The 22,097-nt window shown below is 39.2% G+C and overlaps 2 protein-coding genes across 6 annotated transcripts in view; one reads left to right on the forward strand and one right to left on the reverse strand.

Annotated features, from left to right (window-relative positions):
• Window positions 1–8,447, forward strand: part of VPS13A (vacuolar protein sorting 13 homolog A) — a 162,437-nt gene extending 153,990 nt beyond the window's left edge. For all 5 annotated transcript variants that reach the window (XM_035100322.3, XM_035100323.3, XM_035100324.3 and 2 more), the window contains 4 exons: window positions 2,084–2,169; window positions 3,974–4,097; window positions 4,889–4,963; window positions 5,272–8,447. In XM_035100322.3, the coding sequence (XP_034956213.1) occupies window positions 2,084–2,169; window positions 3,974–4,097; window positions 4,889–4,963; window positions 5,272–5,322 (336 nt within the window). In that variant the 3' untranslated portion in view covers window positions 5,323–8,447. The remainder of the gene's footprint in view (window positions 1–2,083; window positions 2,170–3,973; window positions 4,098–4,888; window positions 4,964–5,271) is intronic.
• The window catches only part of LOC118077035 (guanine nucleotide-binding protein subunit alpha-14), a 32,303-nt gene continuing 18,374 nt past the window's right edge, over window positions 8,169–22,097 (reverse strand). The window contains exons 2-7 of the mRNA XM_035100327.3: window positions 21,488–21,672; window positions 13,645–13,799; window positions 11,095–11,223; window positions 10,446–10,575; window positions 9,124–9,277; window positions 8,169–8,359 (exon numbers count right to left, since the gene is read on the reverse strand). Of these exons, the coding sequence (XP_034956218.2) occupies window positions 8,169–8,359; window positions 9,124–9,277; window positions 10,446–10,575; window positions 11,095–11,223; window positions 13,645–13,799; window positions 21,488–21,672 (944 nt within the window). The remainder of the gene's footprint in view (window positions 8,360–9,123; window positions 9,278–10,445; window positions 10,576–11,094; window positions 11,224–13,644; window positions 13,800–21,487; window positions 21,673–22,097) is intronic.

Below are 22,097 nucleotides of genomic sequence, written 5' to 3' on the forward strand. Positions count from 1 at the left end.
AACATCTTTCCAAAAGCACCGTTGTGATTCCAGTTCAAATAACGTAATCCAGAAGAAGTGTGGTTAATGGAGTAAGGAGTAGCCTCAGGATGTGGTTTAGTGGCACTACTAATCAGAATAATGCTGTCATTGCGTCCTTCCTCTTTTGCCTTGGAAAGAATATTTGTCTTTCAGTGCTACAAGCAAGTAAGCCATTCCTGCATTTGCTTGAAGAGAGCAGCAGGCATGTTGTTCAATGGCTACTGGAGGATAAAGAGGGGTGAATGCTTAGTGGGGAGGGGTGCCTGAGTAAATTAAGCGATATAATCAAGATGCATGAAAGCATTCAAAAATTAAGCACTTCATGCAAATAATGGGCTCTGCTGAGTATTGAACTTTCAGTTTCAAAATGAATTATGAAAGTGACAGTAAGGTGGCATTTGAAAGGAGTGGTAATAACAAGCAGCAAAGAGCTGTGAAAAACATGGAAGGAAAAATACAAAGGAAAAGCTGAATGATGAGGCAGAACTCTTTATAATTCAACCCAGTTAACACCAGGTTTCTGATGCACTTTTTTTTGCCCCATCCAATCTTCTATACACAATGGAATCATATAGTTGAAATGAGGTATTTTAGGGTGCTCATCAGTCCTATTCAGTGCCAAGATTCCTTAAACAAGACCTCTCTGGTAACTGCTTTTTTCCCTTGGGAAAAGAGATGCGCTGAACTTCTCTAAGCAGCTAAAATATTTGCTATTTTACTTCCTTTGTTCTGTCACTGCACATAAATTTGTAAGTCTGAAATGTCTGTTCACATATAACCTGAATGAAGTATTTCTGATGACTGTAGTTAAAGAGAGCTAGAGCCATGTTAAGAGTGTGAGCCGGGAGGTATGAAGTGTGCATTTCAACAGTGCCATCTCTGTCTCTCTCCCCCCCCCCCTCCATATGCAATGTGTGGATAATGTTTTGTGAGGATTGCTGAGATTTAATTTGTGAAATAATTTGATCACTTGGATTAAAAAATAAGTTCTACAAAGCAAACCTACTAGTGTATTGGAATCCTCATATTCACCTTGTCTACTATATAATAAATGGTTCTATATCAGTGGCTAGTTTAGAATATATTATGGTTTGCAGTGTTTTGTATGTTTTGTAGAATTTATTCTAATAAACTTGCAGTGAAAAATTAGCATTTTTATAAACTTTAATTATCTTACAATCCACATAACATAATGAAAACATAATGAAATATATCAGGCCTGTCCTGTAAAAACAAACCACCAATTTTATGTATAGATTTATGATTGAATTTTAATGCATTATAAAGTATTGCTATTTGACTTTAGGGAGTGTATGAATTGGGGGCTTTTTGTTCTCTCTCTTTCTCTCATTGGTGGGGGGGGACTGATAACATGGTGTAACATTTGTGTTTGAGACTTTTTGAAAATACTGTATAAACAGTTGAGGAACATTTTAGCATGGGATGGTATTAAAATAGCAGCTTATTTTATTCACTTCATGTTAAAAAGAATCAGCTACGGATTAAGGAAGATCCACGAGCCTGGATTGCATGCCTCAAACACAGTTTAGTCCTTTAAAGCCATCATATATGATTGGATTCTTGTGTCTGAAACCATGATTATTTACATAGTTGTATTCCATTTACTGAGAAATACAATAAGAAATGGTTTCTGTAACAATTCAGGTTGAATTTGAATGGTCTTCTCTTTTTAGTATTACAGCATTCTGTAATCTGAAAATGCATAGTACTTTCAAGGTTACAAACATCTGAATAGCCCAATATTATGAACTCATAATTTTAGATAAAAGGTTTTTCACATTCCAGGATGATGAAGCATCATGTGGAAGGATGTTTACAATTCTGTCAACTCTCTATTACAGTACTACCAGGTGTGAAAGAGCTTCTTAATCATGGCAGATATTAAATGTCCTCAATTTATGTGATGTATACATGTTTTATAATAAGCTGAAGTTATTAATAATATAAGCTGAAATTAATAATAATATTAGACATTAATATTTTCCTCAGAAAGAACTTTCTATACTCTAGGGAATTCTATACAACTGTCTTTCTCTTTTAGAATATTGAAAATGGAAGATTTGCCAAACTGAGATACTTTACACATGCAATGGTTAATAGTACAGATTTACTAATGGTAACAAAGAGGTAAGGTTCCCCATATGTCTGGTAAGCTTTATAAGCAGCATGCTTTGTTATACTTGGTGTTTTGTTTTTTTTGCTCATTCAATAATAATATTCCGATAGTGTTTAGATTTTCCCTTAGCATTTAAATGAAAGAAACTCCAATCTTCCTTGCATTTTCATACTAGAAAATACTTAACCTGTTGAATTACTGCCTCCTCAAAGGCACAAGAATGACATGGCAGAAAACATGCCTAAACCTCTTTGCAACGTTTTCACATTTTATATTTGCCATTTGCAGGGAGGAGGTGGATTCTTTAACACTTACTGTGTAGTACCATTTGCAGAAAATAACATTTAAGTATATGATCTTAGATGGAAAAAAAACTGTTTAGATACAAAGGGCTGGAAAATGAGACAGAAGAGTGCACTGAAGGGGTGGGAGAAACAGCAGCTCCTTTGGATTCCAGGGATTCCAGTCACCTGATTTCCAAACCACTCACTCCCACCTCTCTCAGCCCTTACTTCACTCATTGGAGACACTAAAAGGTGGGAGCAGTCAGGTTGGCTCATCTCGGAGAAATCACTTCGAAGGGTACCTGCACATTTTGTTTCATAACTTACTTTCCAGGAGGGCTAGAGACTTCTAAAAAAAATATGAATGGAAGCTCAGAGTCTGGGCCCCCTTCATGATGTGGGCTCAATACATCAGTACTCCCTGTACTCACATCTCAGTGGGCCCAACGAAACAGAATAGGAAAGCAACAGGCACTCTGATTATTAGAGCAGGCACCTTGAAACCTGCAGAATATATATTTAGTGGTAGTGAATTAGTTTTATTCTTACATAGAACATAGGAGCCAATTCCCATGGGGCGTGGGGGCACCACATTGTGTGATTGATTATGCAGGGTGGGACTTACCTGCCCGCATCCCATATTTTATTCATGTTGGCACCCCTGCATAGGGAATACTGTGTCACTTTGAAAGTATACAGCTAAGGTTTTTCCCCAAGCCACTGTTGCTATCCAATATTGTGCAAGCTCATTCCGCACTGCAGTTTCCCACACCACTTCAAATATTCTCTAGGGCTTCTCAGATTTCCAGAGCAAATTTGGCAGGATCGGCAGAATTGGATACCATTCCACATAACTAATTCCACATTTACAAGGGAATTTACGCCTTAATGTTTCTCAAACATCATCCCCTCCCCCATCATGCTTCTGAAACTGAACGAAATTTCAGATACACTTCATAATATGGCATAAATATCCTGCTACCATTAGACGGATAATGTTACTAACCATTCATAAAGCATCTCTCTGGATCCTGACCACAATGTTGTTGACAAAACTTGCTTTACTTTCTAACTAAAATATTATTGAGACATGAAACCCTACAAGCTTTTTCAAGGAACTAACATAATTGAGCCTTCAGATTCAATTCAGAGAAGACGCGGGAACACTTGTTTTTTTGTAGTATGTATTTGACCTTAATTATTAGAACTTGACTGAACAAAAGTATGTGTTCACTTCAACTATTGCGGCTGCCTGGTAATATGCCAGCTGTTCCTTATTATATATTGATTTCTGCATCTTTAAAGTAGAATGTAGTTGTCTTCTTTGACTGAATTAATATTCACACATATATTATTAGGTTCCACTGGCATCATTGTGCAAATCCATATGTGTGTATTTCATTGTAGAATTAATAAACCATCAAACTGGGTGATCTGTAACGAGGCAACTTTTTATTTATTTTTATTTAAAAGGTAATTGTTGTATTTCTGCTTGCTTTGTTTTAATGGTTTATTCTGCATTCTTCTTTAGTGGTATATTATTTGTGACCAGAGGTACCTTTGGACAGTTGACATGTGAATGGCAGTACACCTATGATGAATTTACCAAGGAGCCATTCATTGTTGACGGGCGGAGGTTGCGCATTGAAGCAAAGGTACCGTGAGAGACTTCAGCTTGTTGTAGAATTAGCTTCAGAGTATATTTTAAAAATAAAAGTCATTTGTCTCCAATAGAATCCAGCAACTTAAATGGCATGTTGTTCTCCTTAACTTGCTAGTTTATTATATTGTTGTTATATAACAAGTCAAATTTACCACCTATGAAAACTTACTTCAGAAGCTACAGGTGAAACTTGGAAAATTAGAATATCATCGAAAATTGCATTTATTTCAGTAAGGCAACTTTTTCTTTTTTCTTTTTCTTTTAATTTTTACAAATGCTTTCTTTTGGAAATTACACAGTAATAAAACAAATAGTTACAATAATACAAAAATAAACAAACTAAACGTTGCTATTACATTTCATTAATTACATTCCATTTATAATTGACCCACCTAACAACAAATAATTACAATTACAACAAACAAGGGCTTGACATATCTTGCTTTGCATGTCATGCATCTGTCTCATATATTGGTTTCACCTTTTAAGTTGCGTTACTGAAATAAATGCACTTTTCGATGATATTCTAATTTTCCAAGTTTCACCTGTATTTACTAGAGTGTTGTTTTTAATGCAAAGTTTTTAATGCAAAGTTTCATGGTCAGATAAAGGGGCGCTTCAAATCTCCCCCCTCCTGTTTCTTATACAAATAATATATAATTAATATATAATATTATATAAAATATAATATAATATATAATTTGTTATAATCCAAATAACAGAAGTATTACATTTAATTTTGCCTTGGAAAGCCAAATTAATAGGAAACTATTTATTTTGTAGGAACGAGTAAAGTCTGTATTCCATGCCAAAGAATTTGGAAAAATTATTAATTTTAAAACGCCAGATGATGCTAAGGTGAGTATTGAATACTACTGATCTAAATATGTTTACTTAAAAATAGTATACAACCATAGTCCTAGATTCAGATAACCTAAATATTGATTGTGAGGGTGGCGCCAACATGTGTGACAGTAGTTCACATTGATGAAAGTATAGCCCAGCTGGGAGTCTGGCAGCAGCCCCAGAAAATGGTATTTGCCAACATGTGCACTGACTTTCAGTAGATAAGACCATATAGTTAGACTAATGTTCTATGCTATTAATATTTAGAGGAATATGTTGACTTACTTTCATTGTCTAAATTTTCTCTCAAATTTTCATAGTGGGTTCTCTCAAAACTGGAAGAAGTGAGGGAGAACCACCCAAAATTATGACCATTTGTGCAAGATTCCAAGGTGGACAAAACAAGAGTGTGCCAAATTGAACATTTTGATTGAAGCTTAGCATGTGACATTGCTAAGACTATGAAGGGGATTGTTGAAGTCTTCTACATAGCCAGAGTAGAAAAAATCTGCCATGGTCAGTGTCGTTTAAACTGTTCTAGAGCTGAGAACCTCTGCCAAATTGTGGCTTATTGATCTTTTTATTTACAAATAATACAGTGTTACTTATATCAGGAGTAAAAATGATGTTTTCATGCATATTCTGTCACATGATTTAAAAAGACTAAAGTCTAGATTAGTCTTGTGATTTTATGTGATAATCAGGGTTCCTCCACCATCTAAGCTTTATTTCTCCTGTCATTGGGATTTTAATTAATATGCTATAATTGCCACATTACATGTTAATATTCACTGAAATTCAGTTAAATTCTTCAGGGAAAGACTGATTTAACCAGCAATGCTCTTATATGATCTTGCTGATCTGTTTATTCAAGAAGCCTTTTTATTTACCAATATATATATCATGAGGTTATTTAGTTTTTTAAATACAAATAAACAGTTTGTGGTACTGTAATATTATTTTTAACACTCACTTTTTATATGATGCAAAAAAATAGCAAGGTGTTCTGGTACCTCATGATGATGGGTAGATGTACACAGACAAACATGAATTATTGAAAGGATAACCTAGGCAGGAGTGTGTTTTTGCAACAGTGCTTTGAATGGCATGATCTTTACTTTCAATACATCAAATACATCAAACACTCTTGAATGAAAAACTATTTTTAGTGAGGGGAATTTAAATTCCATGCTCATGCTGAATGCATTGTCATTAATTTTTTAAAAAATTGAGAACATTCATTAACTTTGGGTTGCATCCAACTTAGAATATACCCACTGAATTTCATGGGCGTAAATTAAGCAAGACTCTTAATTTCAGTGGGTGGGTCTGCTCAGAGTATGACTAATGTGGGAATACAACCCATTTCAGCATTTAGACCCAAAACAATTCATAAGATCTTTTCAGTTCTGTGTGAAAACAACAAGACTTCAGTATGTGGAGGGTTGCATAAACATTTCTTTTAATTTGATTTTGCTAGGCTATACAATAATCCCTATAAATGCACATGTAGATGAAGAAATCACTTCATAAAATGGAAAAGAATGCAAATGTATGGAAGTGTATTGTCTAATCCAGATTTGACTTGTTTGATGCATGTAGTAAATGTCTGCTCCAGAATATTCTTTCCAAACTCCTGTTTGGAGGATTGAGGTGAAAGAGATTGGCCCTCCTGAATTTGCTGGTGGTACTTAAACTCCTCAAACTGTAGCTTTGTTGTAAAAGCTAAAAGTAAATGGCATGCCAAATGTAATTGTATGTATTTATATAATAAAAGTCTTGCTTGCTCCATTATGTAACCAGCTGAGGTGCTTACAGGAATACATTGCAGTCTTCCCAATAACATTTTATTTCTTGCTATACAAAATGTATATTCAATTAATGGTTACTGGATATGCCAAAATATAACTTGTGTTGTGTCTCAAGATCATGAACGAACTCTTTCCACATTCATTGGTTTCACTGACAGTGGCCTTAAGCTGCACACCAACCATACAGACCACTCCTTCTGAATGTGTACAATAAAGAGCGTGATGCCTCCTGGGCTGGTTACACATTATTTTTGTTTGTGCTTATTAGATTCCTATCTCTGTGTCTGCTAGACCTATAGAGAAAAACACATGAGCTGTCCCAAATACTGAGTTGGTTCATGTAATTTTCCCACTCTTTCAAATATTATATTCAACATGTTATCTTTTGTCAAACAGTTTATGCTGTATTACTTCATATGACGGGGTGACATAGCAATAATAGTGTAAATGATGCCAAACAAGTGGTAGGTCTTAACTACTGTATATTTATTAAATATAAAATAAAGGGAAAGCAAATAAAATGGGAAATGAACACTCACTGCCTTTGCCAAAAATGGCCACCAAAAGGTATGGTCACCCCAATGGAACTGGTGAATGGGAGATGCCATTCAGGGGTGCCTTTATACATTTTGGAGTTGAGACAAGTGCACCCCTTCCCTCCTTCAGTCACGGAAACAGTTACTTTTTATAGGCTCCAGCAAAGGGCAGAAGGGAGTTTGTTTTTATTTTTTTAAAAAACTATGCCCCAAAGTAGATAGAAAACAACAAATATTAAACATATTGGCAGCTAGCATTTAACTTATGAATCAAAAATTGCACAAGAAGCTGTCGTGTTTCAAGGAAAATAAGATGTATGCCATAGCCTTCAAAGAGGCTTTAAATACCTAAAGAATTATATAAATATAGGCTATTTTTCATTCAGCTTAGTCATGCATCTTAGTCAAATGACATCTGAAGGCAGCCCTGTTTGGGGAGGCTTTTAATGTTTAAGAAATTAGTTTATTTTAATGTTTCTGTTGGAAGCTGCCCAGAGTGGCTGGGGAAACCCAGCCAGATGGGCGGGGTATAAATAATAAATTATTATTATTATTATATAGCATACAATCTTCTGTAACTAAGACATCACTGGCTAAAAGATTATCAAATGCAATTAAATTAGCGGGTGCAGGAAGTATCTATAAATAAATAGCAGATATTTTTTTCTTAAATCATCTCAAAACTAAAATTATGCACCTCAGATCAAAACCGAATGAAAAACATGTTGAAAGTGTATACATTTAAAATCTGTAAGTATCATATCTAAATTTCCATTTTTGTTAAGTAAATATTTTATGGTCAACAGGGACACAAACAATTGCTGCAAATACATACATGGAGTTTTAAATACAATGCTGGGTCCCTATGGTTTATGCCAGATTGAACTCCTTTAGATTCAGCTGTAGTATTGTGTCTCTGACAGCAGCAAAGACAAATCTAATGTTTTCTGTGTCTGTAGCACATGTAAAATGGGAATAAATCACTTTCTCTTTATCTGTATTCTGATCCTGGTATAACTTCAGAATGAACTCTCTGGCAGCTTTAACATCTTGCTTTGGTCCTGCTCAAAAGCAAAAAAATGAAACCTTGTTAAACAGAGTGAGAGAGACTCCTTGCAATCTTCAAATAAATTTCTATTTTCACTAGTGTATGCAGAGTTAATTCCAATTAACTATATTCAAATATACAAATACACACAGGTCCTGCTATCCAAACGCAATGCGTTCTCAGTAAATCATTTGTTAAGTGGGTGTTTGCATAACGAGTCAACAATTTCCATTGATTCCTATGTTGAAATTTATACCATGTTCCCTGCCACAGAATGTTTACCCCCAAATTTTAAAAAAAACAAAACCAGGAAAACCCTCTGAAACCTTGCAAAAGGCAAGGAGGGAGGGAAAAGGATGCTCTCTTATTTGTCTGATCTTTCCCCCACTCGCCATGGTTTTTGGTTGCCATGAAGCAGCAAAACACAAAAAGTAAGGCACTTGTTTAAGGCTGCTAATTTGTTTACAGCACTACAACTGTGTCTGGCTGTCTGGATATCAGAATCTGTGATGTGTGTGTAGTGAGGTTTGGGTACTCATTCCTTATGTTTGGGTATGTAACAAGCGTTTGGACAGTAGGACTTGTGTGTAGTAACAAATGCTAACTTCCCACATTGGGAATATGGATGTGCATATAATTTTAATCATTTGCTCGCAATAATAGGTAAATGTTGTCTATTATAGTGTAGACGACAACTGGGGTAGCTAACACTTCACATTAGAGTGCTGATCATTAGTGAACTGACAAAGCAGCTACAATAATTGCTTATTGGTTTACCTGTGAACTCTGGAAAATAGGTGCTTAAATGGGAATGCATAATCTTCTCTTCTAAAAGATCTTTTTTATTTAAGAACAAGATGACTGAGGAGTTCAGAAACCAAGGGTATGTGATTATTGTTTGAAATAAAGCCTTGCTTTCTTCCAACCGATTCTGCAAGAAAAGTATGACATGTTAGCAAAGTATTCTTAAAGAAATTAGTGGGTGCTGGGCTGTATCCAACACTGATTTCTGCTTGTGTAACAGAAATTCACCTTCATACCACTCACTGCTTACACTTAAAATATCCTCCAGGGGTTTGGGGGACTCTCAAGAGCACATAATGGGGGAATGTGTGAGTGGAACTCTGCCTGGGCACCCCATTTCTGTGCTCAGATTAAAGTATAATTATTTCATAAAGGTAAAGGGACCCCTGACCATGAGGTCCAGTCATGACTGACTCTGGGGTTGCAGCACTCATCTCGCTTTATTGGCCACAGGGAACTGGTGTACAGCTTCCAGGTCATGTGGGCAGCATGACTAAGCCGCTTCTGGTGAACCAGAGCAGCACACGGAAACGCCGTTTACCTTCCCGCAGGAGCGGTACCTATTTACAGTGGTACCTCGCAAGACAAATGCCTCGCACAACGAAAAACATGCAAGACGAAAGCGTTTTGCGATCTTTTTGTTGACTCGCAAGACGAATTTTTCTATGTTTGCATTATTATTATTTTGCTTTGATTTGTTTAAATTGGAAAACTGCAAGACGAAATTTTCGCAATACAAAACGACTCGCGAAACGAATTAATTTGGTCTTGCAAGGCATCACTGTATCTACTCGCACTTTGACGTGCTTTCGAACTGCTAGGTTGGCAGGAGCTGGGACCAAGCAACGGGAGCTCACCCCGTTGCGGGGATTCAAACCGCCAACCTTCTGATCGGCAAGCCCTACCCCAAACTGATTACCATCCATAATTATTTTCTACCCAGACATGTGTTCCAATTATAATTAATTATAACACTAACTATTCTTCCAGTGCTGCAAACAAAGTGCAAATGGGGTGGAATATAACCATGTTCACCACTTTGAGCTCCATGGAGGAAAAGCAGGATATAAATGCAATAAAATAATCTGAAATACAATGCAATGGATACTATATGTGTAAGAATGAAAAATCAAGAGTGTGTCTGTGCCAGAATTTTGTCAGGATACACCTACAAAAACTGATATTTTGCACCGAACAGGAGAGGACGACCATTCTATGGAGAGAGGTATTTAGAAAATAATTTACCAAAGTAAAATGCACTAATTGAAATAATCTAGAGCACTATGTTCTTTTACCTCATTGTTAGATTCTGCCAAGACTTGATCATATTCACTAAGAGCAACCAAGAATATTATTGAGGTAACACTTTCAAAGCAGTGTATCCATTTCCTTCTTTCTGATCTCTGTCCACCAACATCTACCATTCTGTAAATAGAAATAGGAGTAACTGTGTGCAATAAGCTTCCAGGGCACCAACCAAACAAAATAAATCCAGCTCAACTTTGCTGTGAAGAAGACTCGGGCATCCCCAAACTTCGGCCCTCCAGATGTTTTGGACTACAATTCCCATCTTCCCCAACCACTGGTCCTGTTAGCTAGGGATCATGGGAGTTGTAGGCCAAAATATCTGGAGGGCCACAGTTTGGGGATGCCTTTGATAGCTGAACAAACTCTTTACAGTAACCTGAGAAGCTGATAAAGTTGCTCCAGGACCAAACTCAGAAGCCATGTTAGAGGCTCACAAAAGCCCACATTCATAAGGGCCTTTTATAGCCACCAAACTCTTCAGGTTTAGATCGAAATCTAATTACGTATGATGTTAATAACTGCAACCAAGCCTTGTCAAGGATGAACTTTCCCCATTTGGTTCATATTTGGTGCTGCTGTATCTGGCTACTCAATGCTGCTTTACCTCGATTAGTAACTTTGCATAACCAAACTTACCTAAAAGTAACATTTTGCAACTCAAAAGGATATTCAATAATTCCAGTGGTTGGCACTCTCACTCTGAGAATATCTTGCTCGTTTGGCACAAATGATGGTGCAGCAATACGGTCAAAGTCTGAAAGGTAACTTCCAAGTCCAGTACAAACACACTTATTTAGCAAAGTGTTACATGTTTTCATAAACAAATTAACATATGCTGAAATCAAATATTTATTTAAGTAGAAGATTAATTCACAAATAAATGAGAGCTAATAGACCACACAAGGTAAAAGATGGAAGAACACGGACATTCTAGATTCAAAACTCAGTGCTACTGTTAATGCACGACTACCATTACACGAGACACTTTCAGCCACAGCGCTCCCCCAGCCTGCCATGTATGAATAACAATAGTGGCCTACTTTCAGTTAAGCTATTTACTTTTGAGCTGACTGTATCAAAGAGAAACTTGTCAATTTATATTAATTGTATACTATTTTATACTATTTCATTGTATAAAACTAAAATCATAACCCAGCGGAGGAGGGAGTGGGGATGGTGACAGTGCAGACCAAGATTGTGACTTAATCTCCAAGCTCCTCTCTTTAGTTACAAGCATTCTTGTTTTTTAAAAAAGAACTTTTCTGAAGCAAAAAAGAATAAAAGACTCAAGAATTTCAGGCTTAATGCAAGGCATTCACATTTGCTTTAAACTAAGGAGCTTAGAAACTATTCTAAGACCAGGAAAATAACTAGGCCTGATAATCTGTTTGATGGAACTGATAATGGTGCCCTAAACTCCAAAACTACAGAATCCAAAGAGGAAGAAGAGTTGCTCTCTGAGATCACATTGCAAATAATGCAAGTAAAGACCTTAAATCACAAATCAAAGAGGATCTTACTGAAATAATTAAACCACTGGAGGAAAGGGTACATGAAGTTGCTGGGCAAATGGATGGGGTGGCTATAATGGAAGCATAGGACATCAGCATTAAGATTTAAAAATAAAAAAATTCCTTCGGTAGCACCTTAAAGACCAACTAAGTTTTTATTTTGGTATGAGCTTTTGTGTGCATGCACACTTCTTCAGATACCTGAATGGTCATCTGAAGAAGTGTGCATGCACACGAAAGCTCATACCAAAATAAAAACTTAGTTGGTCTTTAAGGTGCTACTGAAGGAATTTTTTTATTTTACTTCGACCCAGACCAACACGGCTACCTACCTGTAACCAAGATTTAAAAAGTTCTCAAAAAATGGAGAGTGCAATTCTTTTGCTTGATGTAAGGTTGGAGCAACTGGAAAATATTTCATACAGACTGAACCTAATGCTAGGGGGATTAAAGAGGGCTCAGAACAGCAGGATGTGGTGGACTTTTTAGTAGTCTGGTTCAATAAGCAGTTTCTTGAGCTGGGGTACAGCACAGATCAAACAGAAAGCCCATAGAGCCCTCTCTGTGATGAAATTCTTTGCAGCACTATTGTGCTGTAAAAGATTGTATAATGAACCTGATCAGAGAAACTGAATACACTAAAATGCTGACAAATAATATAAAGCAAATTATTGCAGAAATGTGTTCAACTGAGTTTAATTTTGGAACAATGAAACAAAAAATACCAGACTAGTCCATCACTATAAGAAAGTAATCTTATTTAACATATTCTGCTTGCTGGTCTTAGGATTTAAATCCTAAAACTTCCACTATCCTGCACAGCCCCCAATTGCCAGACCCTTGACAATTCAAGACTATTCATACATACCCTTCAGCTGAGCCAAAGATGTCTTGCTTGCCAAGTTCAACTGTTGAATCACCCCCTTGCTCCCTAACAATAAAAAACTTTTTTTTTGAAAATGCCAGCTCCAAAGGTCTTATCTTACTACACTAGGGATTATATAGCTATACCTGAAATTCCATGCATATCAGTTAATATCTTGAGCCTCCTCCACGAAAATAGCTGTTTACTTGGCCGTTTTCCTATGTCATGAAGGCTGAAATTTCAATTCAGTGGAGCAGGGTCAAGATATTAACTGATATGCATGAAATTTATAATCCCTAGTATAGTAAGATAAGACCTTTGGAGCAGGCTTTTTTTTTAAAAAAAAAGTTTTTTATGAACAGTTGATTTGCTATCTGGATCATGCTTCACTAAGAAACTATAAAGGGACGCAGGTGGCACTGTGGTCTAAACCACAGAGCCTAGGGCCTGCCGATCAGAAGGTTGGCGGTTGGAATTCCAATACACATGGATCTTGATCATATTTTCAAAGTCTGACACAAGTCTACACAAACACTACTTAAACACCTCAACCCCTTTGCATAACCCCCTTTCTAATACCCATTGAGACTGTCTTATATACCAGTTATAACATACAAGCAGGGCTTTTTTTCCAGCTGGAACTCAGGCGAGCACCATTGCTATTATAAGAGAACAAGGGAGGTGCTCGTGGCGAGTTCTGGCACCTATTTTTTCTTGAAAAATAGCACTGCACATAAATTCTAGTTAAATCCTAATATTTATTAAACCTAAACATTTAAGACCATAGATCTATTACAGTAAGATACATACTATTTAGCCGAGTCTGACAGCTGGTATTCTCTTCGCCTGCCGTAGCATGCTTGGATTCCTGGATCCTCCCACAGCCTCTTAACTGCTTCCACAAATTTTCTCTCCAGTGTTGTTACTGTGTCTGCATTCAGTTCTTCAATCATATGGCCAGCCTCCTGCAGCAGGGTGGAGGAAGATAGTTATTGATTTAGAATCAGTTTAGTCAACATGAAACTGCAAAATTAGACACTGCTAGGGATTCAAAGCATAACCAACAGTCCCAAATGCCAGGTTCATTTCATTCTTCATGGACTGACTTTGACCTAGAAACTAGAAAGATACCACTTGGGGAAAGGGGGGGTTGTTGCGAGGGAGAGTGAAACAAAAATACCCTGCACGCTGTATATGACTGAATCAATGGGAAACAATGAACTCTTCTATTGTTTCTATGATGCATAAATAACATTGCTGTTCCTACTTCATTATTTGGATGGTTTATTTATTTATTTTTAAACACTTCTTAATTAGGTTGCATACGGATGTACATAGCTAGGTGGGAAAGTGCTGGAGAACTACTCACTTTTGGTCAGGGGAAGATGAGCTCATCTTGCAGCAGAAAAAAATAATACACTGGTCCTTGTACGTAGGTACATCAGTATGTACATACTCTATAACTGTGCAAGCTTAGAAAATGGACAGCAACGACAAGTAAATAATTCTGCAGTGGGACAATGGTCTAGACAATGCTTTTTTGCATTTAATTTTGGCCACTGTGGCACAAGGATGAAAGTAGGCTTTATTTCACCTGGGTCAAAAACCCAATTTGGCACCCCCATGCACATTTGTGTACACACACACACACACAGAGAGAGAGAGAAGCCTCAATGGCACCCCTCTGGAGGCTTCACCTGGGGCAAAAAAACCCGACTAGCCCTGCCTCTCCATAGCTACGGCTCTGCTGTAACATACCAGGAAACACTATCAGCTACTTCAATCCTAACATAAAAAGAAAGATCAGTCTTGCTGGATTATGTTTCCAACTGAGAGGTCTTTCACATGGTCAGTGACGGAGCTTCAAGCTCCGGCTGGGGGGAGCGGAGAGCAGCTGGGGGCATGGAATGTGTCCTGGGGGTGTGGTGCGCCACCAGCAGTGCCCAGCAGGGGGGGCAGCCATGATGGCACCCCATTGAGATTGTGCCGCCAGGAGTGGTGCGCTCCCCCCCCAGTTCCTCCGCCAGTGCACATGGTCTGCCACTTGGCCCCAGGAAACCCACAAGTAGGGCATAAATACAACAGTCTTGTTCTAGTGTTTATTCTCTGTCTCACACACCCACACCCTAAACTGTCAGAGGGATTCTGCCTCTGAACATGGGCAGTTCTATTAATCTGCCATGATAGTCATAGAAAGGCCTGTCCTCCAGGAATTCGTCTAATCTACTCTAGTCACCACCACCTATTGTGGCTGCCAATAGCCTAGGTTAATGGTGTGATCTGTGCCATCCATATGTGACCAGCATTACGCTTTTCATTTTTAAGTTCGGAATGGAAAAGTTGCTTTGGAAGACGATATCAGGCATTCAAACATGACTAGTCCAACAAAGTTGATGTTGAAATCATTGCTTCGACGCTGGTGATCTTTGTTTCTTCCAGTACACTGGCATTAGTTCACCTGTCTTCCCAAGTGATGCAAAAAAATTTTTGGAGACACTGTTGAAGGAATCTTTCAAGGAGTTAGAGATGGCATTTAAAAGTGGTCCACGGTTTCACAAGCATACAGTAAGGTTGGTATTGCAATAGCTTTGTAAACAAGCATTTTGGTCTCCCTGCGAATGAGCCACGGTCCTCAAACACTCTGCACTTCAACTGCACTCACAGAGCTCAGGCATTGCTGGATTTCGGCATCAGTATTGGTCCTTGTGGAAATATAACTGCCCAGGTTGGAGATGTGATCAACACTTTCCTACTTTACACACATAGCTGCCAAGTTCTCCCCTTTTTTAAGGGAAATTCCCTTATGCTGAATAGGCTTCCTCGCGAGAAAAGGGAAAACTTGGCAGCTATGATTACACAATTGAGTTGGATTTGTCACACTGCAGAGGGTTTGTTTTGTGCTTGGTGCAGCACTTTGGGTTTTTTGGGGATGTTGAGTGATAGGCCAAGCTTTTTGTAAGCTTCTGTAAATATATTTAGGAAGGTTTGGAGGTCATCCTCTGAGTATGCACACACTATGTTGTCATCAGCATACTGAAACTATGATGGAAGTTATAGTAACCTTACGGCAGGCACGTCCAAAGTCTGTTTCTGGGGCCTAATCCGGCCCGCCAGTCGATTTAATCTGGCTCCCATGGCAGTATATGTCTTGGGGTAAAATCCTTTAAAAAAAAAAAAAAACCTCAGCAAAACTTCAATCCTAAAAAGAGCTCAACAACCTGGTCGGTCCTCACACATGTTCACTTCATCAAATCTAGTCCTCTGAAAAAAGTTTGGGCACCCCTGCCTTACGCTTTGCTTTCAGCCTTCTCAGATTAAAGAGCTTTTCCTCTGTTCAATGATTTCTACTCCGGTGGGGAGTTTCCCTTCAACAAAGTGTAGGATCATGGCAATAAAAATAATAAATAGAGTTGGGGTGATAACACAATCTTGTTTAACACCTGGTCCCACTGTGAATGGTTCACTTTGAGAGCCATTGTTATCTGCAATTGTTGCTGCCATATTATCATGGAGGAACCGAAGGATGTCCACAAATTTACCGTATTTGGGCAGCCAATTTGTAGAAGAACAGTCCACAGGGCATTACGATTTAGTATTGTAGGTCTTAGGTCAATAAACACCATATACAGGGGTTGGTTTTGCGCTCTGCATTTTTCTTGAAGCTGTTGAGCGATGAAAATCATGTCCACTGTTCCCCTAGAAAGTTGAAAGCCATTTTGGGATTCAGGAATTGTTAGGTGGTGGTTTGCTAAGATCCTTGCAAGAATTCTGCCAGCCACAGCTGATAAAGAGATGCCTCAATAGTTTCCGCAATTCATTCTGTCACCTTTTTTTAAAGAGATTGATACTTTTGGCATCCCTAAAGTCTGCTGGGATCTCCTCCCTCTCCCAGATTTTTTCAATGAGCTTGTGAAGCTGTCAGTTCAATTCTGCCCATTTTGAAGACTTCGCATCAGGTCTGCTGGCTTTGTTGTTTTTCATTTGGTTAATAGCTGTACACAACTCCCCCAGATTTGGAGCTAAGCACCTAAATCTGCTTCTTGCCTTGGAGAAAGATATCAGGAATCAGGATCCTCTGTTTAAAGAGTCATATACAGACTGCTATCACCATAGAAACTAAGCACTGAACATTTTGTCTGAATGCACATTAGCTGAGATACAGAAAACTGTTTTGATCACACTTTCCATTCTAGTTTTTTAGAAACTGAGAGATACACCTGATCTGTAAACCACACATTAAGGATGGCCATTTAGTTCTTTTTATTGCAGGACTGCAGAAAAATACCAGAGGCTTCCTCCCAAGCCAAATGCTAGAAAATATTTCATGCTGAATCAACGACAATGTACAGTACCTTCTCTTTAGTAGCAATATTTTGTGCACATAGTTGACTATCAGTTTCCAAACATTCTGAATCTTGAACAGCACATTAGATGTTTGCTTTTCCAAATATTTGATTTATTTCTGCTACCACAAGCCAAGAGCAGCACACACAGAATCCCCAATTAATGCTTCTGTTTCAGAAATAATGGTCTGGTTTGGACCATCATTCCAGGCTTCATTAAATTATGGCCTTCCTTCACTCCTGCCCTGCCCCTGCCATGTGCAAGGCTTAGAACAAATATCTTGCTCTCCTTTACATTGCATTTCCATCCTCTGTCTGTTGTCCTCTCATCCAAACATACAGTGTGAGAGAACACATGAAGTGCTTATCTTGTGAACTTGCCATATAAATTGTTTAATCATGACAAAGGCTCCTGTTTCATAAAAAGGGACATGGTGATGAGATCTGATCTCTTCATCACTTTTAATTGATCTCTGAGATGTGCAGGAGAGGGGAAAGGAAAAGGCAAAAGGATATTTCTGGGGGTTGGGTCCCTTCCAACTCTGCAACTCTATGATTCTCTTCCTCAGCTTCCCACTCCTTTCTCCCTCTTTCTATAATTTCTTCTTCATGCAGTGGCAAACCCACAGGGCATTCCATCTTCTGCTTCACTGGGGAGAGCCATGAATCCTCTCCAGATTTTCCAACTCTCCCTCTTCCTGCATCAAGGAGCCTTCTTCAGCTTCATGGGGAAAGGGGGAAGGAGGAGCTTGCTTGCGGCTGCCCTTCACTTTTTCATCATCATCATCATCATCATCATCATCATCATTATTTATTATTTATACCCCGCCCATCTGGCTGGGTTTCACCCACCACTCTGGGCGGCTTCCAACAAATACCAAAATACATTAAAATATCAGATTAAAAACTTCCCTAAACAGGGCTGCCTTTAGGTGTTTTCTAAATGTCAGGTAGTTGTTTATCTCCTTGACCTCCAATGGGAGGGCGTTCCACAGGGCAGGCGCCACTACCGAAAAGGCCCTCTGCCTGGTTCCCTGTAGCTTTGCTTCTCGCAGTGAGGGAACCGCCAGAAGGCCCTCGGCGCTGGATCTCAGTGTCTGGGCTGAACGATGGGAGTGGAGGCGCTCCTTCAGGTATACAGGACCGAGGCCGTTTAGGGCTTTAAAGGTCAGCACCAACACTTTGAATTGTGCTCGGAAACGTACTGGGAGCCAATGTAGATCTCTCAGGACCGGTGTTATGTGGTCCCAGCGGCTGCTCCCTGGCTGCCTCATTCTGGATTAATTGCAGTTTCCGGGTCACCTTCAAGGGTAGCCCCACATAGAGCGCATTGCAGTAGTCCAAGCAGGAGATAACTAGAGCATGCACTACTCTGGTGAGACAGTCTGCGGGGAGGTAGGGTCTCAGCCTGCGTACCAGATGGAGCTGGTAGACAGCCGCCCTGGACACAGAATTAACCTACACCTCCATGGACAGCTGTGAGTCCAAAATGACTCCCAGGCTGCGCACCTGGTCCTTCAGGGGCACAGTTACCCCATTCAGGACCAGGGAGTCCCCCACTCCCACCCACCCCCTGTCCCCCCAAAACAGTACTTCAGTCTTGTCAAAGATTCAACCTCAATCTGTTAACCGCCATCCATCCTCCAACCACCTCCAGGCACTCACACAGGACATTCACCACCTTCACTGGTTCTGATTTAAAAGAGAGGTAGAGCTGGGTATCATCCGCATACTGATGAACACCCACCCCAAACCCCCTGATGATCTCTCCCAGCAGCTGCATGTAGATGTTAAAAAGCATGGGGGACAGGGGGAGAGGACGGACCCCTGAGGCGCTCCACTTTTATTATTTAGCCATACGGCGGATTTATGTATAAGCTAAACAAGCTATAGCTTAGGGCCCCACTCTCTAGGGGCCCCCAAAAAATTTAAGGGAAAAGAAACCTGGATGTACATTTCCAAACCATAAGTTCAACAATTACTTTGATAAAATATGTATTTTGTTATGTGCAAATGGCTTGAGATACCTATTAGGTCCATAAATTACCATATAGCATATATTTAGCACAAAAAACAGCAACCATTTGTTGTTGACAAAGGTCAGCTGGACATATAAAGGGCCCCATTACCTTCAGTAGCTGAGGGCCTCATCAAACCTAAATCCGGCCCTGCATACAATTGACTGAATTCAATGTGAACCACACCAATATGTTTAGAAGCTATTTATGGTGGGATTTGTATTTTAAAAAAATCTCCAAAGTCCCTTTACTTGTTCTAGTTTGACAATTATATCTGAGTGGTTTTCAAAGTGAAACCACCCAATGACAAATTGTTATTTATTTCCTTAACCAACTTCTTAGTTCCAGTTCACTGACTTCTTTTTATAAAAACAACAACCAAGCACACAGGACACAAGTCATATTCCTAGATGGGCCTTTAATGTCGTTTAATTGCATTCACCCTCTGCTTGAGAGACACACTGCATTTTCAACAGGCACAAGGTGTGATGCCTCTTAGTGGATAAACATAGGTTTGCACGCAAAGAGGTCTCAAGAAAGACCTCATAAATTATGGCATATAATTCTGATTTGCAGGGTAAACGCAAACCACCATTTGCTCAAAAACAGGAGGGAAGGGAGATAATCATGGCATGGATTGGAGGGAAGGCGTAGGAAGATGAAAAAAAGAACCTGCTGATCTCACAGCAAGTTTAAGATCAGAAGAGAAATGGCTGTGGCAGAAAGAGATAAATTGGCAAGGAATGTTCCTGGTCCTGCTTACAATAACCACATGACCCCAGACACATTACTACAGTATCCCTGAAGGAATGAGCCCCTGCCCCCCCTAATTCTCACCTCTGCCTTAAATCCTAGTCTGCTGATTTGCATTAAGGTAAAGGGACCCCTGACCATTAGGTCCAGTTGTGACCGCCTCTGGGGTTGCGGTGCTCATCTCGCTTTACTGGCCGAGGAAGCCAGCATACAGCTTCTGGGTCATGTGGCCAGCATGACTAAGCCACTTCTGGCAAACCAGAGCAGCACACGGAAACGCCATTTACCTTCCCGCCAGAGGTATTTATCAACTTGCACTTTGATGTGCTTTCAAACTGCTAGGTTGGCAGTAGCTGGGACCGAGCAACAGGAGCTCACCCCGTCAGCTGATTTGCATATATTACCCATATCTAAATCAGCTCAACTTGAGAATCCATCTTAACTTTACGTTCCAGCCATACCACTTTGTAAGTAACAATCACAGATATGTATTTGCCATTGCTTTTGGCACAAATATTATGTTTTAGTAGAAAGATGCAGAATTTGGAATTGTGTGGGAAGGGACATGCAATTACGCTGTTGAATAAATAACTGGTGTCATTTCATTTGTTGCAATTTGAGCCCACTTTAACTGAAATGTTTTTCTCGATGTTTTAATAATTATTGTGAAATTATCCACCATCTGGAAAGGGTTGGTTGTGGAATTCTGGAATGTGTCTCACAGGGAGCATTACTGCCACCATAGCAATTTTCATTCACTTTCTATTATTTGTTCAGATTGATCAACATTTTCCCTGTGCTTTGTATTATCAGATGTATTCTGGTAAATTTCTATGTTTCAACAACTTCATAGAATTGTAGAGTTCATCTAGCCCAACCCCTGAAATGCAGGACTCTCACCTAAAGCATCCATGACAGATGGCCATCCAACCTCTGTTTGGAAACCTCTAAGGAAGGAGAGTCCACAAACTCCAAAGGGTTGTTCCAATGTCAAACAGCTCTTACTGTCAACCTAACGTAGATTAGGTTGCAACTGTGTAATCACTTAAAGAGTAAAGGTAAAGGGACCCCTGAATGTTAGGTCCAGTCGCAGACGACTCTGGGGCTGTGGCGCTCATCTCGCTTTATTGGCCAAGGGAGCCAGCGTACAGCTTCTGGGTCATGTGGCCAGCATGACTAAGCCGCTTCTGGTGAACACCTCGGTTTATGAATTTTCGGTTTACGAACGCCACGGACCCATCTGCAACGGGTTAAATTACTTTCAATGGGAAAGTTCGCTTCAGTTTTGGAACGCTTCAGTTTATGAAGAGACTTCCGGAACCAATTACACCCATGCTTCGGGTTAAGTACGCTTCAGGTTGAGTACTCCGCGGACCTGCCTGGAACGGATTAATCCACTTTCCATTACTTTCAATGTTAAAGTTTGCTTCAGTTTATGAACGCTTCTGTTTATGAACAGACTTCCGGAACCAATTGTGTTCATAAACCGAGGTACCACTGTATTTTCTGTGTTATTGACACCAATAAAGAGTTTAGTACCTTATTATGCTCAGATGAGTATGGAATTTGCAAAGTATCCATAGCTCTGATCATAGTTTGCATAGCGGAAAATATGTTTTGATAAATCAATTTTGTGAAGCCTTTCCGGTCTTCTTCTGTATAGCCTGATCCATGAATAATCCTCATCTGCTTAATAAATGTACTCTTTCCGCTTTCTCCTGTACCTGCAAGAAAGCACAAGAAGAAAGCGTATCTTTCTAATTAAACACAACAAAGCACAGAGAGGTCCAGCTTGACAGCAGCAGAAGAGAAGAACCAACAAATTCTCTTGATGTATCAAAATCAAGTAATGCACACAATGGTATGTGTAAGCAGGATATTTGTAAATAAATCAAGTGAGCCCTAAAAGTAGTTAATAGAACATCCATATAGACAATATTAAACAAAATTATAATATGCATATATGTCACCATAAACCTCGATTAAAGAACACAGTACCAATAAAATTACCTGATTGACACCCAAAAGCCTGGAGAAACAAGCATGTTTTTAAAAAGCCTTCTAAACATTCCTAAGCCCTGCCTCCTGTGCATCTTGAGGAATAAGATTCCTTAGGAAAGGCCCATTTAGAGAGAAAGCTCCGCAGTTA

This window comes from Zootoca vivipara, chromosome 10, assembly GCF_965207765.1.
Source record: "Zootoca vivipara chromosome 10, rZooViv2.hap1.1, whole genome shotgun sequence".
NCBI lineage: Eukaryota > Metazoa > Chordata > Lepidosauria > Squamata > Lacertidae > Zootoca > Zootoca vivipara.